Source organism: Anas platyrhynchos, chromosome 2 (assembly GCF_047663525.1).
Source record: "Anas platyrhynchos isolate ZD024472 breed Pekin duck chromosome 2, IASCAAS_PekinDuck_T2T, whole genome shotgun sequence".
NCBI classification, from domain to species: Eukaryota; Metazoa; Chordata; class Aves; order Anseriformes; family Anatidae; genus Anas; species Anas platyrhynchos.
Genome location: NC_092588.1, coordinates 36115158 through 36139542, shown reverse-complemented (window position 1 = coordinate 36139542; position 24385 = coordinate 36115158). Strand labels below are relative to the sequence as shown.

The following is a 24385-nucleotide window of genomic DNA, read 5'->3' as shown; positions in this document are numbered from 1 at the left end:
CTGCTGCTCCAGCCCTGTGTGTTTTGTACAGGTGCCTTAAAGGAGGCTGTAGCGAGGTGGGGGTTGCTCTGTTCTCCCACATGCCTGGTGACAGGACGAGGGGGAATGGGCTAAAGTTGCACCAGGGGAGGTTTAGGTTGGATATTAGGAAGAACTTCTTTACCAAGAGGGTTGTGAGGCATTGGATTGGGCTGCCCAGGGAAGTGGTGGAGTCACCATCCCTGGAGGTCTTTAAAAGATATTTAGATGTAGAGCTCAGTGATATGGTTTAGGGGAGGACTGGTTAGTGTTAGGTCAGAGGTTGGACTGGGTGATCTGGGTGGTCTCTTCCAACCTGGGTGACTCTGATTCTGTGTAATGGCGGGAGAGGGGTTTGGGTGGAGGAGCGTGGGGCAGCTCTCTGGGGATTTCGCAGGCCTCACTGGGAAGCCAGCAGGCCTGAGGTGTTCCCAGAGGTGTTCCCAGAGGTGTTTATTGCTGTGTGTGGGTGATTAAACAGCGGTGAACAACGGGCACGAGCGCTGCAGCGCCCTGCAGGGGGCAACACCCCCCCCACAAGGGCCAGCCGCGCAGACTACACTTCCCAGCATGCCCCGCTCCCCCAGCACCCCCCCAGCCTCCAGGACTACACCCTCGGGACTACAACTCCCGGCAGGCAGCGGGGCGCGGCACTTCCGTCGCGCTGAGGCAGAGCGGCTCCCCTTCCGTTTCCCGGGGCAGAAGATGGCGGCGGCGGTGCGCGTGGAGGAGCTGCTGGCGGCGGCGGCGCCGGGCGAGCGGGAGGCGCCCAGCTCCGTGTCGGTGGAGAAGGAGCTGGAGCTGGAGTTCGACCTGGGCAACCTGCTGGCGCTCGACCCCAACCCTCCGCCGGCAGCGGGGCTGCGCGGGGCCGGGCCGCGGCGGGAGGCGGCGCTGCGGGCGCTGGCCCGGGACAACGCGCAGCTGCTGGTGGCGCAGCTCTGGGCGCTGCCGGCCGAGCGGGCCGGGGGGGCGGCGGGGCCGCTGGTGGCCAGCCTGCCCGAGCCCTCCTGCCGCCTGCCCCGCGAGAAGCCGCCGCCGAAGCCGCGGCCGCCCACCCGCTGGGAGCAGTTCGCCCGCCTCAAGGGCATCCGGCGGCGCAAGCGGACCTCGCTGGTGTGGGACGAGCAGGCCAAGGAGTGGCGGAGGCGCTGGGGGTACCGGCGGGCGGGGGGAGACCCGGCCCGCTCCTGGCTGCTGGAGGTGCCGGAGGGCGCCGACCCGGAGGAGGACCAGTTCGCCAAGAAGCGGCAGGAGAAGCGGGAGCGGGTGGCCCGCAACGAGTTCAACCGCCTGCGCAACCTGGCCCGCGCTCACCGTGCTTCCACTGCAATCCCAGCCCCGCCGCTGCACCCCACCGGCCACCAGAGCCGCCAGGAGCTGGGCCTGGCTGCCCGTGTCGCCCGCGTCTCCACCGCCTCGCTCGGCCGCTTCCAGCCCCGGCTGCCCAAGGAGCCGGTGGAGCTGCCCCCGCGAGGCCGCTGCAGCAAGAAGCGGCGCTTCGAGCCGGTACTGGGCGACCTGGCAGCCGAGCGCGGGCGGCAGCTGGAGCTGCTGAAGGCCATGAACAGCAAGAAGCCGGCCCTCGACATCACCCGCGCCGTCAACAAGCAGCTCCGCGAGGAGGACGCCGAGGCGGCCGCCGCCAAGGGCAAGAAGCAGAAGCAGCGTGGGAAGCGGGGTCGCCGGCAGCAGCAGCGGCCTGCCCGTGGGGGCAGGAAGAGCGGGGCCCGGCGGCAGCAGCGCCCTGCAGGTGGCAACGTCACAGGTGGCAAGAGAAAGAAGGCTTGAGGCAGGGACTGCGGGACTGTGTGTGTGTGTCACATGCTGGGGGTGCCTGCTGAGGGGCATGAAGGGACTGCTGGTGCCGGCCACCTGCTCTGCATGCTGCTCCCACACCTCATTGTCAATAAACGTGGTCTGTTTTTTTCTAAAGTGGCCTGCGTTTGGCTCTCGGGTGGCGGTTGAGGAGGGCAGTGTGCTCCATCCAAGAGGAGTTTGTGGAGTACCCAGGTGCTCCCTGGGCTGGGGGCTTTGGGGGTGCCCAGGTACCAGCTTCACGGCTGCCCATGGCTGCAGCATTTCCTGGCTGAGCAAGTCCTCAGCTAGCTGGGAAAGGGGGTGGGCCCAGCTGCAGGGCTGTAACCGTGCTTCGATTGAGGAATGGTGCACGCAGACAGGTACAGGTGAAAGACAAAGCTCTCTGCTCTGGGAAAGTGGCCCAGCGGGAGCTCTTGCTCTGTAAGGGAACAGCTGTTCAACTCATACTCAGGCTCAGTTACAAGAGGAACGTGAAAACTTACTGAAATACTCATTGTGGAGCCTAAGAAATTGCAGAGATTTCAGAGAGTTCTGTTTATTAAACAAAAAAGTCAAAGCTTTTGAATAGTAGGCTAAAACCTTATAAATTCCTACTTGCATTAGCTTTAATACTAATAGATCACTTTATAAAAATAGTTTTTCTAGTTGTTTGTTGTTTTTTTTTTCTGTATTTTTTCTTCAGTTTTTCTTTACCAAATAGATCAGACACTAGAAATTATCTAGGGTTTCTGTTTCTCTTGAGCTTTGTGCTGTCTCCCATACATTTGAACTAAAAAATAAAATTTTCTGTCCCAATATGTGGCATAGCTCCGGGAAAGAAGGCACTTTATGAAGCCCTTCCTGGCATGAGGAGGGGTAAAATGAGTTCCAGTAATCTCAAGTAGATGAAGGTTTCAAGCTTTCAAGTGGTAAACTTGTTAATAACACCATTCTGCTGCAAGGTTTTAGAAAAAGCTAGATAAATAGCAATTATTTTCTCTTTCTGTAGTAGTTCAGTAAGATGGCAACTTGAGTATGATCCAAAAAATGTCAAGTTCAATGAGTTAAGACTACTAAGGAAGACAGAAGGGGTTAAGTGGTGGAGCTGGAGGAATTTGAGTGGCATTAATGGATAAAGTACCGCACTGAATCTATCAACTTTGCAAAGGATGCATTCTTCACCTCCCATGCATCCTGTAGCTCACGTGGACACAACCCCCAGAAATCAGGTGTTCAGCAAAATTAGCCAGGCATAGCAGGGCAAAAAGCACTGGGAAGTGGCAGGAAATGTTCCAGATTTTCCTGGCATTTCCATGGGGCGTGTCTTGTACCTGCTCAACTAGGTGGCACTGTTTTCTTTCCACCCCCTGACTGCCCGTTAAGTATTTCATGCTGCTGTGTTAGTGGTGAGCTTTCCAAAGCTAAGGACTTCTCCATTAAAATTCTGGAAAGTTTGAATTTTCACAAGTGGTTATGTATTTAGAACAGAGATGTAGAGTGCTTCCTGGGTGCTCTCGCTTTCTGAAGCTCCGGCATGACTACAGATCTAAAAACTCCAAGAGGGTGCCAGTTTTTAAGCAGCACAGGCACCAACTTAGCCCTATGTGTGCAGGGAGCTGAGCTTGCTTGGGTTTGGGGAGAGGAAGGGCTGTGCTAACACCAGCCACGTGTATGAGGTGTATTTATTGGCGTGATGTCATTTTTATGTCCTTTTTATCTGCTGATGCTCTGCAAGCAAGCATCAGTTGGATATTGCAGTTACACACCAGATGTTTGAGAGTGTTCATTGAGGGAGCTGAATAGGGCAGTGTGAAGCCTATATTTTTGTCAAAACTACAGACTTTGAGGCAATTTTGTCCTCTGCTGTAGGAACCGGCCCCAGAGCTGTGCCCCCCGCTTCTCCCCCGTTCCTGACTCCTGCAGCGTCGCGCAGCTTCCCAATTCCTACGCGAGCACCTCGCTAAATTTCCACCTCCGTGAAACCAGAACCACCCCAAATCTCCTTTCCTGCCCGTTCAGCACCCATTTCACCCGATACACGTTATTTTTAAGCTCTCCCCCATGAGCACAGCTCCCCCCCGCCTCAGGCCCCGCGGCCGGAGCAGGGAGGGCCCGGCCCGGCCCGGCCCCCCCGCAGCCATGGCGGCCGGGCGGGAGCGGGCTGCCCGCCTCCTGCGCCAGCTCCAGCGGGCGGCGTGAGTCGGGGACGGGCCCCGGAGGGGGCTCCCGGTGCCCAGCCGCTTGCCCCGGGCTCCCCCCGGGCTCCCCCCCCGGTGCCCGGCCGCTGGAGGAGCCGCTTGGCACCCCAAGAGGCTCGGTCCCGCCGCGGCCGCAGGGTGGCGGCCTCCGGCTGCGGGTGCTGAGGGAGAGGGTGGGAGGCTCCGGGGCAGGGACACGTCGGGGGTTGTGCTCTTAAACCTGACTTTTGTGTCTTTTTTTTTTATTTAGGTGTCGGTGCCCGAGTCACAGCCACACATATTCCCGAGGTAAGGCTTAATTTATATCTCTGACATAGCAGGCAGCAAACAGTTCAAAGCATTAGGTGAGCAGGTAAGCAGCCTGTTGTTTGGCAACTCTAAGTACATAAACACAAGAATAACCACATAATAATACAGATTTTTGTTTGGAGAGGGTTCCTGTGCCTCCCCATCAGCCACAGCTAGCACATCTGGCCTTCCCTCCCCTCACTGACAGGCAACCAGAAGCTGTGGTTTCTGCTGGTCCTGCCATCACCCGAACCATCTCCACGTCTGCACCTGTGGGGAAAAACGCGTCTCTGCTACACTAGGAACAAACAGAAGTGCCGTGAATAAAAAGGAGCCGTGCACAAAGGTGTATGTTGTCTGGGGGAGTGGGATCTCCTCAGGCTTTTTGTGCAGGCAGCCCGGAGGATATGGCTTGTATCAGTCAGGGTTTGGGAGCAAGCAGGAGGAGCTCTGCTGGTGACAGGTGCCCTTGGAGGAGCTTCTGGTTGCTTTGGCTGTAGGGTGTCCAGCAGAATAGTTTACAGATGCTCTCAATCATTTAATATGTCCCAAATGTTTCACTCTTAATGCTACAGAGGTACCTAAAAGATACAATAGGGATAGTTCCTGTAAAAATGGGTATTTGGGGCCATCATTTCAATAATGAGTGGTTCTGAGTGGCATAGTTTCATCTGCTTTACTGAAGATACTTTTTAAGGAATTATCATTGCCATCTTAGCTGTGGAAAAGCTAATATGTGTTTATGTGTTCATACATTTATTTTGCTCAAGACCATCTTACAGCACAACAATAGCACAGCTGAGAAACTGAATCTCATTTTTCTGGTTGTCTGCCTGATGACCTCCTCAGTCAATTCAAACTAAGACCCTGTAACTAGAAATCTTAATTAAGAATGCTCTCTAAGTTTTAAGCAGAAATTGATCGTATAAAGTAGCAAGATGGTATCAATTCTGTAGGTCTGTAAATAATGGGAATTGGCTTAACAGTGACTAGCAGAAAAAAAAAAAAATCATTCATTGTTTCTTGGCAGTAAATAATGCAGGTTTTGAACTCAGTAAAATTCTTCCTGTAAGTTAATTTTGGCTCAAGAAAATAACAGCAGGGCACCTATTATTTCGTCAGAAAGCAAGAGAGTAAATCGCTTGGACATGTTTTTAGCCTGTCAAATTAATGACTGAGGGTACAGCAGACTCAGACTCCTGGAGAGGTCAAACATGTACAGCCTGGCAAGACATGGCAATGAAAGAGCTGATAGCAGCTGGCCTGGGCTTGAATAGAAAGCACATAAAGGATTTTAATACATCTATCTGTTACTGTCGTGGGTCAGTGCTTCAGTGCACCCCAGAGTGTCTGTAAGACTCATTATCATGGCTTCACTCATTGGATCTGAATCCAAATCACATTTTTTCAATTAATATAACAGACAGAAGGCATGACTTCAGCAGGAAGAGCAGAACGCCTCATCTGATCCTTTCTTGGAGAAGAATGGGCTGTTTCAGTTGATGCTGTTGTTTCACTTTCTGGCAAAATCAGGATATGCAAGAACTAGAGATCTGTGAAAATTCATGCAAGAATGACGTGGCAAAGAGAAGATATGACTGAAGTACTATCCTTACAAATATTTGCTTCTGCTAAATAAAGTTGATAGCATCACCAGTTCTTGTTAAAGCCCTATTGTTAGTGATGCATGCAGTTTCTTAATTTTGAAGCGAGCAGTTCGGATTCACCTGCAAGTTCAGGACTAGTCAGAAGTAAAAAGCAGCATAAGCAGCTGTCAGAATTATTTTTACATGTACAAAAGGTGTTTGCAATCCTGATACATAGAGAATATTTCTTGGTTTTGTCATAAAAGTTGGTCTGAAGGTTATAATGTAGCCTCTATGCATTCCTAACAACTCTCAAGTGATAGAGTATCCTGTATGCTCTGCAGATACTCAGTTCTATGTATTTGTTATGTATAAATAAATATTTTATACATTGTAATGCAGTTTTCCTGTTAACTTACTCAGTTTTTTATGGGAAAGAATTACTGAAGGAAGAAAAAAACACCCCTTTTTGCTGAATCATATTAATCAAAATAAGCATTTAGGTTATTAAATCTCACAAACAACTAAGGACAAAATGGGTAAGACAAGCCAAGATGACCTGTGCAAATGTATTAGTGATTTTAAAAGCAAAGAAATCTGTCATCTGTAATATTGTTATGTATGTAATAGAGAGAATGAAGTCACTTTTTATTCCCTAATTTTACTTTTTAATTTTCATTCCAGTTCCTGAACATGCTACCCTGGGAAATACAGACTATGCATTTGAGGTAGATTTAATAATAAAGTTTATATGATTTTTTAAAGTAATATATTATTTCAAATATGGCATTTAACAAGTGCGTACATTAGTAAATATTTAAGTTTCACTTTGGCTGTTTGGGACTTGATGCCATTTCTTCATTTTTTCCAGAAGAATATGTTCTTTATTTTGCAGATGGCTGTTTCTAACATCCGATATGGAGAAGGAGTTACTAAAGAGATTGGCATGGTAAGCCTCTGTAATGTAAATCCCTCACTGGTGAAAATATATTTTCTAAAGAACTGCTGGTGCTATCAATCTGTTTAAAATAGGAAAGCTTATACATAATGTGTCTGAACCTCCGCTGCTTTGCTGTCTGTGTAGTCATACACAGCAGCATGAAAAGGTTGGAAAATACTGCTGGGTAAGGACCAGAAGCATGTTACATCAGCGGTGCTGTGGTGTAAGTGACTGCATGACGTGTAGCACTGGATAATTGGATCATTGATGATTGGCCATGATTACTCAGCAATACTTGACAGGGAATTGAATTCAAAAAATTTTGAATCACGGTGACTCAACAGGATTTTTTCAGTACCATGTCTCTTCCAGCGCTTATTAAAATGAATCAGAGACTTTCCATTAAATCAGATGGATATTAGTTGGGCTCTGAGATTGCACTGTGAAGGCGTGGAATTTGTGTTTCAGCAGTGTGGGGTGATTCACCTGAGTTCTAGTTTGGCTTTATCTTTTTCTTTTTTTTTTTTTCTTTTTTTTTTTTTTGTATTTTTTGTTGCTGCTTAGCATTTATGGAGTTAATAGTTCTCTTTATTTGCATACGTGTTAAGGAGATTCATGGTCAGATAGTAAATGAAAAGTTAGACAAAACTTCTACCTTTAAACCTAGTATTTAGATACTAGGTTTAATACTTACCTAGTATTGAGATTATTTAAATTACACCTTTCATGTAGCTATTGCAACAATTAATTTAGCAAAGGTTAGGATGCAATATTCTGTGTCTTCTTTTTGTCACCTTATTTTTTTATTTTTTTTTCAATGACAAATGAATATTCAGTGTTACATTTTCTAGTTATTAATGCTGTGCTTTGGCAGGCAGCTAGGAGAGACCTAACATGGAAAGGCCTTTTTATGTCACAGAAATTGTGTAGGGGGAAAAAATAGTCCAAAAATATTTTACATTTTAATGCAGTCTTAGGCAGTTCCACGTGGTTTTCATTTGATAGCTTTATCTTCAGTTTTCTGCTTGTGGCGTTTTCATCCTGCTGGGCAGCTAAACTCCACCACAACCGTGCGCTCACTCCCCCTCCTCAAAGGAAGAAGGGAGAAAATACAATGGAAAGGGCTTAAGGGTTGAAGAACAGAGAGATCACTCAACAATTACTATCATGGGCAATACAGGGAGATTAATTAAAATAGGGAGATTAATGATATTTATTGCCTACCACTAACAGATTAGAGCAGTGAGAAACAAAGAGCAAATTAAAACCACCTTCCCCACATCCACCCCCTTCCACCTCCTCCCACCGAGGGGCACAGGGGAATGGGGGCTACAGGCAGTCCCTGATGCTTCATGCTCTGTATCATGGAGTCCATCCCCCAGGAGCAAACTGCTCCAGCAGAGGACCCCCACAGGTGGGTAGCAGCTGCCCCCAGACCCCTGCTCCTGCGTGGGCTCCTCTCCACGGGCTGCAGCTCCAGCCTAGGGTCTGCTCCTGCAGGGGCTCTCCATGGGCCACAGCCTCCTCCAGGCCACATCCACCTGCTGCACTGGGGGCTCCTCCACAGGCTGCAGCGTGGAGATCTGCTCCATGTGGGACCCATGGGCTGCAGGGGGACAGCCTGCTCCACCAGGGGCCTCTCCCTACACAGGCTGCAGGGGAACTGCTGCTGCCTGCCTGGAGCACCTCCTGCCCTCCTGCTGCACTGACCTGGGGTCTGCAGGGCTGCTTCTCACTCCTCTCTCCCAGCTGCTGTTGCACAGCAAGGTTTTTTTCCCCTTCCTTCAATCTGCTCTCCCAGAGGCCCACCCAGCCTCACTCCCTGGCTCAGCTCTGGCCAGCAGTGTGTCTGTTTTGGAGCCAGCTGGAGCTGGTCCTTATCTAATATGGGGCAGCTGCTGGGCTCTGCTCCCAGAGGCCACCCCTGCAGCCCTCCTGCTACTAAAACCTCACCAGGTAAACCCAGTACACTTCTATAATAAGACTTCAGCTATAGAAGTTTGACAGCTTTATAATTTATGCTATTGTCTGCATCCTGTGCAGACGTGTGAACCCTTTTTTTTTTTTTTTAGATGATACTGTTTCAAAAGTCTTATAATAAGAAACGATTTTAATTTATTATTATTATTATTATATAATTCAGTTGATTTGGATTGGAAAGTAAATAGTTAAGCATATGATTTTACACCAGTTGTTTCTGTTGCAACTTATTTGTTATTGTAGGACCTGAAGAATCTGGGTGCTAAAAAAGTTTGTCTGATGACAGATAAAAACCTCTCCCAACTCCCTCCCGTAAATGCAGTATTGAATTCCTTGGCAAAATATGGTATAAACTTCCAGATGTATGATGAAGTCCGGGTGGAGCCGACTGACCAGAGGTACTACTTACAACAGCACATTTCTCAAAGTGGCACGCAGGCTCCATGGCTGTATAAACACCTCTTTGCCTGTCACCTATGCAGTGGTCTTAATAGTAATTTTTCTCTCTGCTGTTTTTCTCCTGAGTGATTGAAAAGCTTTTCCTGTTTTCCAAGTTTCCTGGATGCCATTGAATTTGCTAAAAAGGGAGAGTTTGATGCCTACGTGGCTGTTGGAGGTGGGTCTGTAATAGACACCTGTAAAGCTGCCAACCTGTATGCGTCCAGCCCCACCTCAGACTTCTTGGATTATGTCAACGCTCCCATTGGGAAGGGGAAGCCTGTCACTGTGCCCCTTAAACCACACATTGCAGGTAAAGCAGCACAGGTGTGTGTGGGGAGTGAGGGGCAGGAGGCGAAGAGTCAGAGTTTACCCTGACCTTTTCACCTTGCTTTCGGGCTTACTTTTCCTCTAGTTGCGTTCAGCAGCAAGTTTGCTGCTTATTTCACAGGTTTTGTCATTAGTTTGTCTTTTTTAGCCGAGTTGGACTCCTTTTACTGAGAAAAACAATCAAAGGGGCTGCTTCTTTTGACCTGCTGGCTTTGGATCAGGGACACCTCCAAGATTTCCCAGATCCTGTATTTCTGGTGGCATTATTATTGTGTTTTTCTTTATTCTGTGTTATTATATATTACTTATTATTTGTTATTATCCCCATTCTTCTTTTTAAGTTCCTACAACAGCTGGAACTGGAAGTGAAACCACTGGTGTTGCCATTTTTGACTTCAAAGAACTAAAAGTAAAAACTGGTGAGATTTTTTGTCTTCAATTCAAGATATTTTTTCCCCCAATGTCTTCTTTATTTTCCTGCCTTTAAAAAGGAATACTGCGTGCCATTGCAGATGTCAATTCATTTGATTCAACTGCCACAGACAAATTTGAAGAGCTTAAAGGTTTCCTCCTCAAATTAAATTTATAGCATATTAACATAATGAAATGCCTATGTAATATAGTGGATTATAGTTTGAAGTCAAAACAGGAAACTAAAATCTTTCAAGTCCTTAAATGGCAGAAAATGTTAATGGCAAAGGAAATTTCTACTTACATTCAGGGTCAACCAACTGTTCCTTATTTCCTCTGTATTTTTCTTTCTGTTTTTAAGAATTATGTTTCTTTGTTGTATAATTGTGACCAAATGTTCCTTTTCCTGACTTCTGAAACCTCAGGCCTGAGATGCTGTGCAAGTGAGGGGCACTGTCTTCCTCTGACCTTTTCATCCCTGGACAATAAGAATTACAGCTAAAATGTCATCTTAAGCTTCATAGCTATTTTGAGGTTTTACTTCAAATTGTGTGGATTTTTTACGCTATGCAGTCTACGGTAGTAGTCCCAAGTGGGAGTGCTAAGGAGTTGTGGCTGTAGCTCAGAGTTTTGTAGTCTCTATATAGTCACTCAATCTGTCTGTCTGTCTGTGTGTGTGTGTCTCTCTCTCTCAAGGCTACATCTGTGCCACCTTAACCACGTATGAAGGCACAGTGATTGTAGATGCTGAAGACAGCAGTTAGCAACAGTAATTTGTTGTGGAAACAAACCACTCCTGTCCTCTGATTCACAGAGATGTCCGCAGGAGATGCAAATTTAAGAATAGTGTTGCAAATGCCATTCAGCACAGACATTTTGAAAGGCAGGCTGCTCAGGGAGAGTGACAGCCAGAGGGAGAACGTTGTCTAGTGGAATTCACTCCAGGGAACAGTCTCAAATCCAAAAAATATGTTACAGGGACTTCATCAATAAGACTTAAATTCATAGATACTTACTCTCCCTTCTCTCCCTTTGCTTTTCTCCTGATATTTTCAAATCACTTGCCTTCCTTACCTATTGAACATCAGGCTTTTGCTGTCCAATTTTGTTGCAAAAAAAAATTAAACTCAGTTTCTTCCCATATTTTGCAGGTATTGCTTCCAGAGCCATAAAGCCAACGCTGGGCATCATTGATCCTTTGCACACGCTGTCTATGCCCGAGCGAATAGTGGCCAACAGTGGCTTTGATGTGCTTTGGTGAGTTTTCTGTGTAGCCTACTGCTTGATTTTATTATAGTTTTTGTATTTTACTATGATGACTGTAGAAAAAAATATATTTTAGGAGTAGAAAATTATGATCTTTTCTCCTCCTCTCCTGTTCTTGTTAAGGTGATCTCTGTTCTACATTCCTCTTACTTAATTGCACTGCCTACCTCAGAAAGCATGGGCAAAAATCACTCATTTGCAGACATTTTAATGTTCTTGCAGAACTGGAGAGACCATTTGCTTCCAAAATGGTTGCTGTCAGGGAAGAGAGTCCGGGTGTCCTTTTTTTAAGAGATCAAGTAGATGATTAATCACAACTGTGACAGCATTTATCACATTTGTCAGGCATGGCATGGAATAGAGGACAAGGATTTTCTAATAAAAGCCACAATGTGTCAAACAAACCTTTTGAAGACCTGTGGGCTGCTGACAGGTTTTAGCCCAAATACGACCGTCTTCACTACCTCTCTTGTAATGTGTTTTTCACTTGGCACTAAATTATCTTCAGCTTTAACCTACAGCTTTTAACTGCACAAAATGCATGGAAGGTTCTATTCTGAGGGCCAGAGCTTGCTTTGCTTCTGGGTGCTGTGTGTGTTAGAGTAGTAGATCCATAACAGAACTCTGCAGTTTCTCAAGCTTGGTGAATTATTCTGAAATACAATGTTTGTAATGGAATTTAGGCATTTGTTTATAAATGAAAATGGTTTTCCTATAGTTTAGTACATCAAAGTGCAGCAGTGTAGGCAGCGCTCCTGCTCTGTGTAACCAGATTTATGCATATCTGGGAGATAAGATTGCTGGCACTTCCACTTAGCTGGAATATCTTACGTGTAATTTTTGGAAGATCCATGCTTTTAAAAGAAAGGGGTCTCACTGTGCATCTGGTGCTAGAGCCTCTTAAAGTGCCTGTCCTACAGAGAGGAAATGCACCCACTGCAGATGCACAGCGCTCTTCGTTGAAAAGCGTTGCAGTCCAAGATGCCAGTTCATTCAACCTAATTTTAGGCATGAGCTGATAGGTTGTGACTATGTCTGAACTGCATTCAGTGTGTTTGTCAGAGAGCTAAGCACCCTGGAGGTGTCCGCCCAGCATTCTCTCAATTGCCCATGAGATCGTTTCTCTTTTTGGCTAAGCACCAGAGATAAATAAGGAGAACCTTAACTCAAAGGATAGCAGAGTAGCAAATTGGAGCTCTCCCACTTAAATAATTCATTTTTCATCTTTCTTTTAGCCATGCTCTCGAGTCATACACCGCTCTTCCGTACAAGATGCGCAGTCCCTGCCCTTCCAATCCCATCAACCGGCCAGCTTACCAAGGCAGCAACCCCATCAGCGACATCTGGGCTCTTCATGCTCTGCGCATTGTGGCTAAATATTTGAAAAGGTAATACCTTTTACAGCCGCCCACCTCCCAGTGTGTTCAGTCTTCAGTGCCCCAAAAGAACTTAGAACCTGAATTTTATGTTGAAGCAATGCATTAAGTCTTCATTTCCTACTCTGAATTTATCTTGAATAAAACAAAATATTTATCAAATAAAATTGAAACTAGGATTAGGATTACTGGGTTGTTTTGTAGCCGTAGCTTTTTAATGCCTCAGTGGATCTACTTTAAAAGTCCTCAGTTAAAAGGATTTCAAGCTGATCAGTTAATATGGGAGCAGCATTCATATATTTTTGAAGATTGTCTTTGACAGTGTAAGAGGAATATGCAACAATGAAATATTGCTGGTGTCATTTCTGTGACTTTCATTGCAAACGAATATGCAAATAGATCCATCAAGAAGATGACCACAATCACTTAAAAATGTGTGAAGTTATACTTCTGCTGAAAACTAGTTAATACTTAGAAGACATTCAATTTAGATGAAGTTTTGGCTTAACTGGGAGTTGGCTTTGATCCTTACCAGTTACGTTTTAATCTGTATACGGGTTTTGTATACCATGTGCATTTATGTTAAGGATCAATATATTATTTTCTTAAAGACTTTTTACAGTATCTAGCCAGTCAAAATATTTTTTTTTTTTTCTGTGGAATCCGGGGTTCCGGAGAGGTTTTCTCCATATTGTCAAACTGCATAAGCAGCCTGACGTGATGGTGGGGTTCGGACCAGCTTTCTTGTGAATCTCACTGGGTGCTGGAGTGATCTAGGATCTCTTTGTGAGGTTGCCAAAGCTCGTTATTAGAATTAGTAGGGATACCTCCCACCAGACCAGGTTGCCCAAAGCCCCATCCAGCCTGGCCTTGAACACCTCCAGGGATGGGGCATCCACAGCTTGTCTGGGGAACCTGTGCCAGTGCCTCACCGCCCTTAGTGAAGAATTTCCTCCTAACATCTAGTCTAAATCTCCCCTCTTTTTGTTTAAAGCCATTCCCCATTGTCCTATCATTATCTGCCCAAGTAAAAAGTTGCTCTCCTTTCTCCCTGCTCCGTCACAAATTTGCTGGTACCGTTGTCTCCATGGCGTGCAGAGCCATCAGAAACCCTGAAGACCGTGAAGCACGAGCCAACATGCACCTAGCAAGTGCTTTTGCTGGTATTGGCTTTGGCAATGCTGGTGTTCATCTCTGGTGAGTACAGGAAAATGTTAATCCCTTCTGAGGTCAGCCTCTAGCCCAGTGCTTGTTTTAGATTGTCAAAAACATTGCCACCTCCTTTCCCGGGTATAAGACGGTGTAACTTGACCACTGTTGCCCCTTATCACAGGGAGGGTCATACGTTGTGAGAAATCAGTAGGCTCTAGGCATTGTATGAAGATTGTGTATTCTGGTTTGGGATACTCAAATCAAATCCCATGAAAATTCCAAAATGTGGCCTTCTTTACCTTCCTTGACCGTACAAGTAAAAATCATAACTGGAAAAAGAAGCATCAAGGGCAGCTAAAATGTTGGATTCCATGCCAGCTCTTCTGCAGCACGGAGGTGATCTTGTGCCATTCACGAGCCAAGGCAAGTGGCAGTGGGGTGGGCATTCAGCAGCTTGAAATGAGCTGTAATTAATATTATAATCCAATCTATCTTCATAGGGGTGAAAACCTCAGAGAAGCAAAGCCGAAGCCTGCATTATGTGGGAAAGTTATTAGCAGTCATTCTCTTCAGAGACCTTCCTTTCATTTCTTTTGTTTGAGCAAATCCACTCTTTAATTATACTTTAAAATCACTGTTTATTTTTCTCATGCAGCGTGATCAGGTGGGAATTCGGATTACATTCTTTTTGGCACGTCTGCCTTACTTTAGTATCGGGGCATCTTTCAGTTCCATCAGTAGAGTATGTAACTTCACCCTCTCAAAGTAAGGAGCTGCTTGCTCTTGCTGTTTTTAAAACTTGGTCCCTAATGTGCAGAGGATAAGGGTTATCTGTCCCCAACATCCATGCTGTATCTGTATCTAAATACTTTTTGTGTTTCTGTATCCGAGAGACTTGCACAGAGAAGGCTGACCACACAGGGGGTTGAACATACATTTCCCAAATACCAGGCGAGTTGCCGTAACCACTTTCTCTTTACTCTCTGTTCCAGCCATGGAATGTCCTACCCTATTTCTGGTTTGGTGAAAACTTACAAACCAAAGGATTATAACGTGGATCACTCTTTAGTGGTAAAATTTGGTTTATCTTTGTTTCCCTATCATACACTTCAGTTCTCTGTTATCTCACATTGCTGAGAGTTAAAGCACATTGATGGTACAAGCAGATGTGCTGTTAATGTGTTTTTTTGTTTGTTTGTTTGTCTGTTTTTTTCCAGCCACATGGCCTGTCTGTGGTGCTGACATCCCCAGCAGTGTTTGCTTTCACAGCACAGGTACATCCTGAGCGGCACTTGGAAGCTGCAGAAATACTAGGTAGGAATCTCTGTGAATATTGAATTTGTTCCAAAATGTCTTTTCGGGAGGGGAAGAAATGTGTGGAAGCAGTCATAGTTGTTGCAGAGGTTTGGAATTTAAAACAAAACAAAAAACAAGTGTTGGGCTCTGGTGTCCAGTTTTTTATTTTGGATTAAGTAATTAAAGAAGCAAACTGGAGAATTGTGCTTCTTGACTAGAAAACTGGAAAGCTGAAATTCACTAGATACCTTACAGATCAGGAGAGTGTAACTGTGATCAACATTTCTTGGTGCTTTATGGAGAGAAGTTACTTTAAAGCAGATACCATAAAATAAACCAATGCTCAGCTGCATCTGTTTGCAAAAAGAAAGCATTTTGCCCAACAAATCCCCTGCTGTTGCACTGAATTAGGACAGAGTGGTGTTCTGGATCGCTCCTGCTCCTTTTCCAAGGCAAACAATAACCGTGGCTTTCTGTCCTTCTAACGTAGGTGTAAGATAGTAGATTAGATTATCTGTAGGTGATGGAATTTCTCAGTGGCTGATACCAAGGGATAGCACAGAGTAGCTGTTCCGTGGACACCTCTGCGATGGCTCAGCTGCCCTTTTCTGCTCCTTACCAGAATGACAATAAATGCTGCAAGCCGACAACACATTTTAAGATTTCCTTTTTGTACAGTGGCTCATAAATCCGTACAGCCCTTTGCTGGAAGATGTCCTGGAGCTAGGATAGCTTTGTTGCACCCCCAGCACGGCTATGTATAGCAAACCAGCTCTCAGTGACGTAGTCCTGGAGCTGTTAGCAGCCTTGCTGTGACAGCATGGCTCTCCTGTGGGTTCATTTATTTATATCTAAGGCCAGCTTTGCTGCCTGCACTCAGTTCTGTGTTGTAGCTAAACTGCAGCTAATACCCGTGCTCTCTATCTTGAGGAGTGAGCAACCACAGTCATGTGCACAGCAGCGTAGACAGCAGAGAGAAAGTGGGTAGAGCAACTCTCCTGGTATTTGGAAAATTCGTACTCAATCCCTTGTATGGTCAGCCTTCTGCCTGCAAGTCGCAGCAGTCCAGCCATGTGTATGGCTTCCCTGTGTATGTAGGCTGAAAGCACCGTGCTTCTCAGCAAAGACTCCTGGATAGACAGTGAAAATACCACAGCTGTATTGCAGAGGGTGTAAAACAACATGCTCAGGAATAAATAGATTGGAGGAGAGTTCCGTTTATTTTATTATTTTTGGTTCTGAGATTTGCTCAGCCGTCCTCCTGCAGCCCTGCCTGTGGTCATAAACAGAACACAACCTCACAGCCTAGCTGGAGAGATACTTAGCTACAAAATGCCTGTGTTCCTGCAGCAGTAGCATACAGCTCATATAAAGTGGGCTGTTGTCAGATAACTGGCCTGCACAGCGTATCGGAGAGTTTGATCTCTGGCTCCCTGATTTTAAAACTCGCTGTTGAAAAGTAGTTCCTTTAGGTTTTGTGGTTTGAACAGCTGCCATCAATTCTGCTTCTAGAAGCTCCGTTAATATTCTCAATAGAAATTTAAGCTCTGTTAGTGTCTGCCTTGCTGTAAAGTGTCCCTGCTGAAAAGATGTCACGTGGAAGTGAAGTTATTAACTCCCACCTGGGGTGTTTGCTCTTGATTCAAGTCTGGAATCCAACTGACTCCAGTAGCTGATTCAAATCTGTCATGTTGCCAGATGCAGTGACTGAGGAGCTATTTTATAATGTGGAGAAGATTACTAAATAGTCATGTTGTGTGTATGTACAGCTGTGAATTTGGGTACAGCCAGAAAAAGCTTAATACCTCCTCGGGTGGATTCTTTAACAGTAGAAATAAGTGTGTGTGTGGCCAGAAATGTTCGGAGTGCAGTCAGTGACTAATGGATCCTTTAGGCTGAGCAAAAAGAAAATAACAAAACCTTTTTTTGTCCTTTTTTTTTTCCCCCACTCCCTTTCCCTTTTCACTTTACTACCTGAAGATAGTGGATCACCTTTATGTCCCGATGCCTCCTCTACAATTAAGCTCAGGTAGCATGACATTGCCCTGTGGCATCAGTCTGCATACAGTACTCTGTCATGTTATTCATCAATTTCTCCCTGACGGTCTCTACCCCAGTACTGCCCCTCTTACTACCCAAATATCCGAGCTCCTCAAATGAGTTTGTTGGTCTCCTGTTCGCTTAGTCACCCGTGCATGTTACCCTGAACCGCAGGAGGGTCACAGAAAACATTTCTCCCGTAGCTATGTTGTGCTCTTACTCATCTCTCAGCATGGTTCTTGGGCCCAGCATAGTTCTGGTGTAACATCATCGAGGTTACGCAGAGAACAAACTTGGCTCAGCTTGCTTGGAAGAGAAATCACAGGGAGGAAGCTCCATCTTCTATAGGGACGTGCAGGTTTTTTTATTATTATTTTTTTTTAATTCTTGACCATTCATTGAAGAAGGGGGAGCAAGCTATTCTGTAATTTTGTATTTCAGTTTATATTGAAGCTTTCATTGCTGTACAGTGGATGTCTCAAAGATAGCAATTCCTCCTCTTCCATTCTGTGTTATCCTACACAAGGAAGCACAGATTCAAACAGCATTAACTGCAGGATTTATTTAACCTATTAAACCTCTGCCCTGCCAGCTCCTATCTTTCTCGGCCTCTGCACTCTCGTCCTCTCTTTGAATGTGCAATTAAACAGAGCAAGTAGGAAATTATTTGGTCACTGGTTTCCATGTCCTCTAGATGTCAGCAAACTCAAGGCCTTAAAATAAAAGTAGCATCTGGCAGGCTGTCCATAAAAAATAAATAATGCTGACGTTCATGTGCTAGCTTCTTTCCTCCCAGCAGTTAGTCAGACTGAAGAGTGCTTCTCCCTGTAAGCACAGAGGGAGAGGAAGCTAACTCCATGTGGCAGTTAGTATTTCTGGCAGTGGTTACCTGCTTCTCCTGATCTTGTTTTATTTCACCTTTTACCAATCACCCTGACTGTAAAATGAAGACTGATTCCTCTTTTTACTTCATGTTGCTTTTAGGGCAGCGACTGTTATGTATGGATATGTATTCAGCTGATATTATGATTAAATTAAGTCCAGAACAGGCTTCCTCCTCTCTCTCCACCCTACAGTCAAGGCATTATGTCTTATTTTAGGAGCTGACATCCGCACTGCCAGAATCAAAGACGCGGGGTTTATTTTGGCAGACACGCTCCGGAAATTCCTATTTGATCTGAATGTTGATGATGGCTTAGCTGCAATTGGGTATTCTAAAGCAGACATCCCTGCATTAGTCAAAGGCACTCTGCCTCAGGTAAGACAGAAAGTAAAAGTTTTTTCTCATCAAATGAAATAGAGCAGATTTAAAAAAAAAAAAAACAGAAGGGTTTCTTTTCAAGCAAATGTTGTTTATAGTCCTACATGAAAACACAATGGAGAAAGTAAGGTATAGTCAACTGTTCTTCTCTCTACATGGTGTAAGTTTTATTTTCAGGGAGATGGTGTGCATGCTGCAGTCTGTTCTTTGCATGGGTCCAGAAAGAACAGGGTGTTTTTTAAACTCCAAGTTTTTAAAAAAGGGGATGGTTTTCGTAGAGCTTTGATCTTGGTGGAATAAACTGTTTTCTCTTAAATATCTCTGTTAGTTGTATGTGCAGGATGGGTTAAAGATAAAACCTTAACACCAAGCACTACTTGGTAAGAATGGCGAAGCTGACTTTGCAATAAACTTTTCCATACTGAGAAGTCACACTTTTTTTTCCACAGATGGCTTTTTTGTTCCATTGACCCCCATCAGAATTTGAAATAAGGTCCCCTGGGACGGTGTAGTTTAAACTTGTAATACCCTTTATTGTTTCAGTGCTCACAAAGACACTGCAAAAAGCAACACACCACACCAAAAGCAAAATCCGGTGTCTTCCTTGTAAAAAGACAGCTCAATTCATGTGCTATGGACTGCTCTGTCTATTCAGGATTTATTTCCACCAAATAGCAAGGGAAATAAACAATATGGTGAAAATGAAAAATTTGTAGGCTGAAAGGTTAATCACTTCTTGCAGCAGGATCTCTTATCATGTCTAGTTCTCATTGATAAATCTCAGAGTAGCTTACAATAGAGAGTAAATAATGATACTCCTATTTTACACCTGAGGAAATGAGACCCAGAGATGCAGCTACTTGGGATCAAGTGGCAAAGCCAGGAAGAAGTAGTGTCAGAGTATGCATCAAATAGGTTATGCACATAAATTGTTATGGGGCATTTTGGAGGTTTGTTTTCCTAGTATGCTTTCTTTAAAACATTTATTTTGGGGCAGCACAAGCACAACATCTCATTGAAGGCATGTTTTGTGTAGCTAAGAGAGGGGGAAGTCTCTTTAGCTAGACATTGAAGGTTTTATTTGTTGTTGTTATTTTTTTGTTAGCTTATCTCAGATTGACTTTTAATTCATTTACTGTCATCTCACTGCATTGGTGATTAATTGTGCTGTGTAAAACGAGCTGACTTGGTAGTTTCTCAAACCTCATTTTGTATATTTGTACCATACTGGGAACATATTAGTATTCCTTAACAGTCCATTACCTACAGAGCTAGTCCATACAGGTCAGTCTTTGATATATTTATTTTCTTTTCACCTTTCAGTAAGTTTTCTTCAGAACACAGCAGCCACCCATTCGTGCTGGCAAGGCAGTGTGCTGCAGGCCGCTGCTGCTAATACCATCAGTCAGCCAGGTGTACTTCGTGCTGCAGGGCTGGAGCTATTCTGGGGCAAACCTGAAGTTAGAATAGGATTTTGGTTTTCTTTTTAAAGGAGTCTGTTGGAATTGATCCCATTCACAACAGCGAGGTGAGTCTATCAAGGAAGATCTATCAAGGAAGATCACGTCCCAAGGCCAAAAAGGTGGCTGGCCCTGTGTGGGTTTCAGGGGGGAGATGAGGAAGGCTGATAATGAGCGATGGCAGCAGCCCACCCACCCCTGCAACCATACCAGAGGCAGTGGCAGTGTGGCTGAACCAGCGATGAGCACAAAGTTGCTCATCCTTGGCATTACACCAGACTTTACTGAGTCAGCCCGGAGGAGCCAGGGCCTTGCTGTCTGGGCATCAGCACGTAACAGTGGGCTTGTGTGGGGGCAGCACTGGTGCCTCTGTGTCGAGCTGCCATGTGGAGGGAGCATCCTGCTGCTGGGAAATGCTATGGTCTGTCAGGGTGACCGTCCCCTGTCACCCCGTGGGACTTCACAGGTAACACAGGGCTGCAAAACTGCAGTTTGGCCCAAAGCATCCTAGTTTAAGGCTGATGAATTTACTGGGTATTTGAGCTCTGAGTTACCGTGTATTGGGAGTCTGACAAAAAGCAGCACACTTTTTCATCCTGGTGCTGTTTGAATTCTCCATTTGTTTTCAAAACTGCACAGAAGAATCTGAGCCATTTCCTTGGCTGGATCCATGTCTGCAGCCGTGCTGATCAGAGGCGAGGAAAGGTTTCATTCAGTTGTTGCAGCTGTACCTGCAAAGTTCCTTTTGCACATGAAGTTATCTGCACAAAGCTGCACCTCTCGGACCCATCGCAGGCCGTGCTGATTATGAGCTGTGAATATCTCTGCGGTGACTTCCTCGCCGTGCTCGCCCCGTATCCACAGATGAACTTCACAGCGTGGTGCTCTCGCTTTGCGGCCGCATCCGGCTGCTCGGCAAATCACAGCCCTGTGGGCACAGGGGGAAGCGGAGCAGCTGCGGCAGCGGTGTGAGCTCTGCCTTTTGCTTTTGCTGAGCCTCCTCCAGATGCTGAGGGCCAGAGGCATCCCCTCCCTGCCATCCGACCCGGTCTGCGAGGCAAGCCCCACAGCAAATGACGTCCACAGTGTCACAGGTGGAAAAAAAGGGAGAAATGAATCAGGGCGTTTAGAGGGACAGCCTCTTCCACCAGGGAGATGTGGAAACCGGTTGTAGTAGGAGAAGCTGTCTTGCCAAAGAGGCAGCAGATAACGCTTAGAGACTGCTTTGCCGAGGCACGATGCGTTCCTGGTGTGGGCATCTGGCTTTGCAGGTGTTTGTAAACCTCCCCAGTGCTTCAGTAAATGGTAAATTCATTGATTGTTGAAGGCATGAAGTCACTGATCGTAACACTACAAGTGCATTATGTTAGGCTGTCGCAGCCCAGTGGAGCCCTGTCATGTTTCTGCAGTCCCTGGCTCCCCGCACAATCACAGCTCCGCACCCTGGACAGCGTGGGGGCTGTTTGCAGTTGCAGTCCCTGCCTCTGTAGTTATTTCTGTCAAACAGCACGGGGAAGCGTGCAGCTGGGTTTCATTTCAGTCAGTGGGACTTATGCGTCTGAAAACTCTGGTGAATCACAGGCCACAGGAAAACCCAACCTAATTATTTTCTGTTCTTGCTCCAAGGTGTCCAGCTATGTATCAAGCAGCTGCACTACCTTCCTTTGGCGTGCCTCTCTGGAGCCTGAGCTGCACTCACTGCTTATTCTCCCCATCTACTGGGCTTCCCGGCCTTTGAGAGGAGATGTATTTTGAAAATCTCAGTGCCTAAAAATTAAGTTCTTAGTTCCAATGCTGGCAAATGAATTTAAAATGGACTGTATTCCCAGATTGCTACCCCCAGCGTACCTGGATCTGTGACTGGCATGTTTGAAGTACTCAATTTTGCAACTGAACTGCTTTTTAATCTTCCTTCTGTGTATTTAATCATAAGCTGTTTTAGCCAGAATATTACTGAAAGTACAGTGCAGTTGATGATGGTTCAACCTTAATTGCTTGATTACTTACTTGCAAACCCTTATTGTTCTCTGCGAAGGACATCAGCACATAGTTGAGCTGCACAGTTAGCTGCTCTTTGATTCCATTTGTTGGCAACCTTCTCTAATCTAGTTTGTCTTTCATCTTGCAGGAGAGAGTGACTAAACTGTCACCACGTCCCCAAACAGAAGAAGACTTATCTGCCCTCTTTGAGGCTTCCATGAAGCTTTATTAGCGTAAACATTTTGCTCAGAAAAGCGTGCCCTTTTTTAACACAAAGGTAATTTCTTACAGAGAGGGGGGGTTGAATTTGTTTAGAGAATGGAAGAACTTGGGTGTCCTCCACTTCTGTTCCATTGTGCACCGCCAGAAGATCAAGTAATTCATCATTAACTAACAGTACTTTGAAGTGAAGGATTGATTGCATTTTTCCTTGCTCAGTAGCCAGTAGTATTTCTTGCATGAAAGCTGAGTCAGACATCTAGCTTTACTGAGGGCTTGCTGGTGCTTTAGAGATGGTCAAAAGTGAAATTGTTTTTTACGGGGCGTTTTACAAAACGTGTGTTTTATTTAAATTGTCTATAATTTTGTTAAGAAGTCATGCTATATAAGAAATAAAGGGGGTCATTTTTAATTAGGGGGGGGGGTCCCTTATGGAAAATGTCAATCAGCTGTATTATATTCCACTTTGTCATCTTCTTACCCTCTTGCTTCACCAAGAAGGCTATTGAAGGGAGGTCGTTTGTTGTTTGATTCAAAAACAAACATAACAGAAGAAACTACGTTTGGACAAGACTTTCTGAGGTTTTGCTTTAGGTTAAAATTTTGAAATGTATTTTCCAATACTTGTCTTTCCTTTCCAGATATATATGAAGTATTCGTAGGAGGAGCAAACCAGAGCAAAGCATGGTTGCATCCTCACCAGGAACCACCTAACAGCAAGACATCATCCATCACGGTCATTTTGTCTCCGTGGAGAAAACCGCTCCCTTTTCCTGCTGTGTTCTGTGGAAGGAAGCTATCAGCTGCATGTGTGAAGCGAGCACTTCTGCTGAAGTCCTGCAGGTGCTGTCGCTCGGAGCGCAGCCACCAGCCTAATGCAGTGGCAGCAGGCTGTGGTTCAGTATGAAAGTGTGGTGGTGGAGCATAGGGCTCCACGGTGCCCCGCTGGTTAGACGTGGGAACGAGTGTGCACGTTCAGAGCAGTTAACCAGCTGGTGGACTGTCAACTGAGAAAGGGAAGTGGGAAAGGGAGAAATGAAACTAAAATTTTAATACTATTTTTCTTTGTTTTTTTAAAAAAAAGTGCACACAGTTGCATGTGCAGTTCATTTAAACCAGATTCTGCTTCATGTTGGACCCTTTCAGCACCAGATTTATGCAGTGAGCACAGCACAAGAAAAACGCAAGAAGAACCCCATGACCTGCTGGAAAAGTAGTTCTGCAGTCACCCAGCCGAAGCAGAAGGCTCTATACATACACCTGTGTGCTTTGGGGTTGGTCTGATAGGATTAATGCTAACCTGGAATCTAAAAAGATCTGTCTAAAAAGGCAGACATGTCCTGGATGATGGCACTGGGTCTGGTTTAATGTTCAATTGAAGTAGGTGGATGGATACTGATTGGATACCAGAGATTTTCTTATTTACCATAAAATGGGTGTGGTGGCAATAGGGACTGCACTGCCAAAATGCCTCAGCCTGTTCTGGAAAACGCATCTATTTTCCGTGTCCTTCTGAATCTTGTCCTGCGTTGAAATAGCACAGAGCAACCTCTATCATGAAGAGTGCCTTCATAATAGCAGGGGGTGAGGGATTCATTTTATTTTATCATGCAAAGTTGCCATACTTGGGAAAAAAAAAAAAAATCTTGTCAAACCCTTTTGTGTACAATATCTTGCTCTGTTTCAGCTTTTTGCTCCTACCTTTCTCCAGGCTGTGGGAGCAATCCTGAAGAGAGATTTTTTTTTCTAGGAGCCTAATTCATGGCAGCAGTGCTGCGTTTGGAAAGTTCTGGGGAACTGAGCAGCACATGGGTTTCATTACTGCACCAGAGCACTTTGATGGGCTACTTAGGAATGCAGGATATTTCACTCCAGCACACTTTTTATTTGCTGTTTATGCTGCTGTGGCAGTTACTAACAGGCTGAGTTTTCAACCTCACACTAAACTTCATGTACTCGGGCAACCCAGAGCTCTTGCTAATTTCCAAGCTAAGCCTTACAACCCGTTCTGAGGTCATAGGTTTTCTCCATGTTTTGTGGATGAGACAAAGGCTCTGATACCATACCTAACCCAGCATAAGCACCCGGTACTGTAAGAAGGGGACGTTTCTTTTCCTGGCAGTTTTCTGAGCAAAATCAAAGGAGTTTAGGCCACCCTGCATAGCTGCCTTTCAAATAATGATGGTTTGACAACGAGTCATGTCCTGGCTCCTGTCCTATTCTGAGCACTGGTAGTTTCATTCACAACTGAATGAGGGTTTGTGTGTGTGTGTGTATTATCTAACTAAACTATCCTGTACTGAGAAATCTAGTTGATCAAATATACCTGGTATCTTTGAACATGTC

At 45.3% G+C, this 24385-nt stretch overlaps 2 protein-coding genes across 2 annotated transcripts; both read left to right on the top strand.

Moving 5' to 3' along the window:
• The first annotated feature begins 692 nt into the window (after nucleotides 1-692).
• RRS1 (ribosome biogenesis regulator 1 homolog) lies at nucleotides 693-1953 on the top strand. The gene has a single exon (XM_027452304.3). The coding sequence runs from the start codon at nucleotides 724-726 to the stop codon at nucleotides 1807-1809; it is 1086 nt and encodes a 361-aa protein (XP_027308105.2). The 5' UTR covers nucleotides 693-723; the 3' UTR covers nucleotides 1810-1953.
• A 1945-nt stretch (nucleotides 1954-3898) lies between these two features.
• On the top strand, nucleotides 3899-24385 carry ADHFE1 (alcohol dehydrogenase iron containing 1). The gene is made up of 15 exons (XM_038174900.2): nucleotides 3899-4013; nucleotides 4267-4304; nucleotides 6575-6618; nucleotides 6786-6839; nucleotides 9054-9208; nucleotides 9365-9561; nucleotides 9920-9997; nucleotides 11141-11246; nucleotides 12491-12643; nucleotides 13730-13828; nucleotides 14776-14854; nucleotides 15001-15097; nucleotides 18220-18377; nucleotides 21969-22097; nucleotides 22681-24385. The coding sequence occupies exons 1-14, from the start codon at nucleotides 3958-3960 to the stop codon at nucleotides 22050-22052; spliced, it is 1398 nt and encodes a 465-aa protein (XP_038030828.1). The 5' UTR covers nucleotides 3899-3957; the 3' UTR covers nucleotides 22053-22097; nucleotides 22681-24385.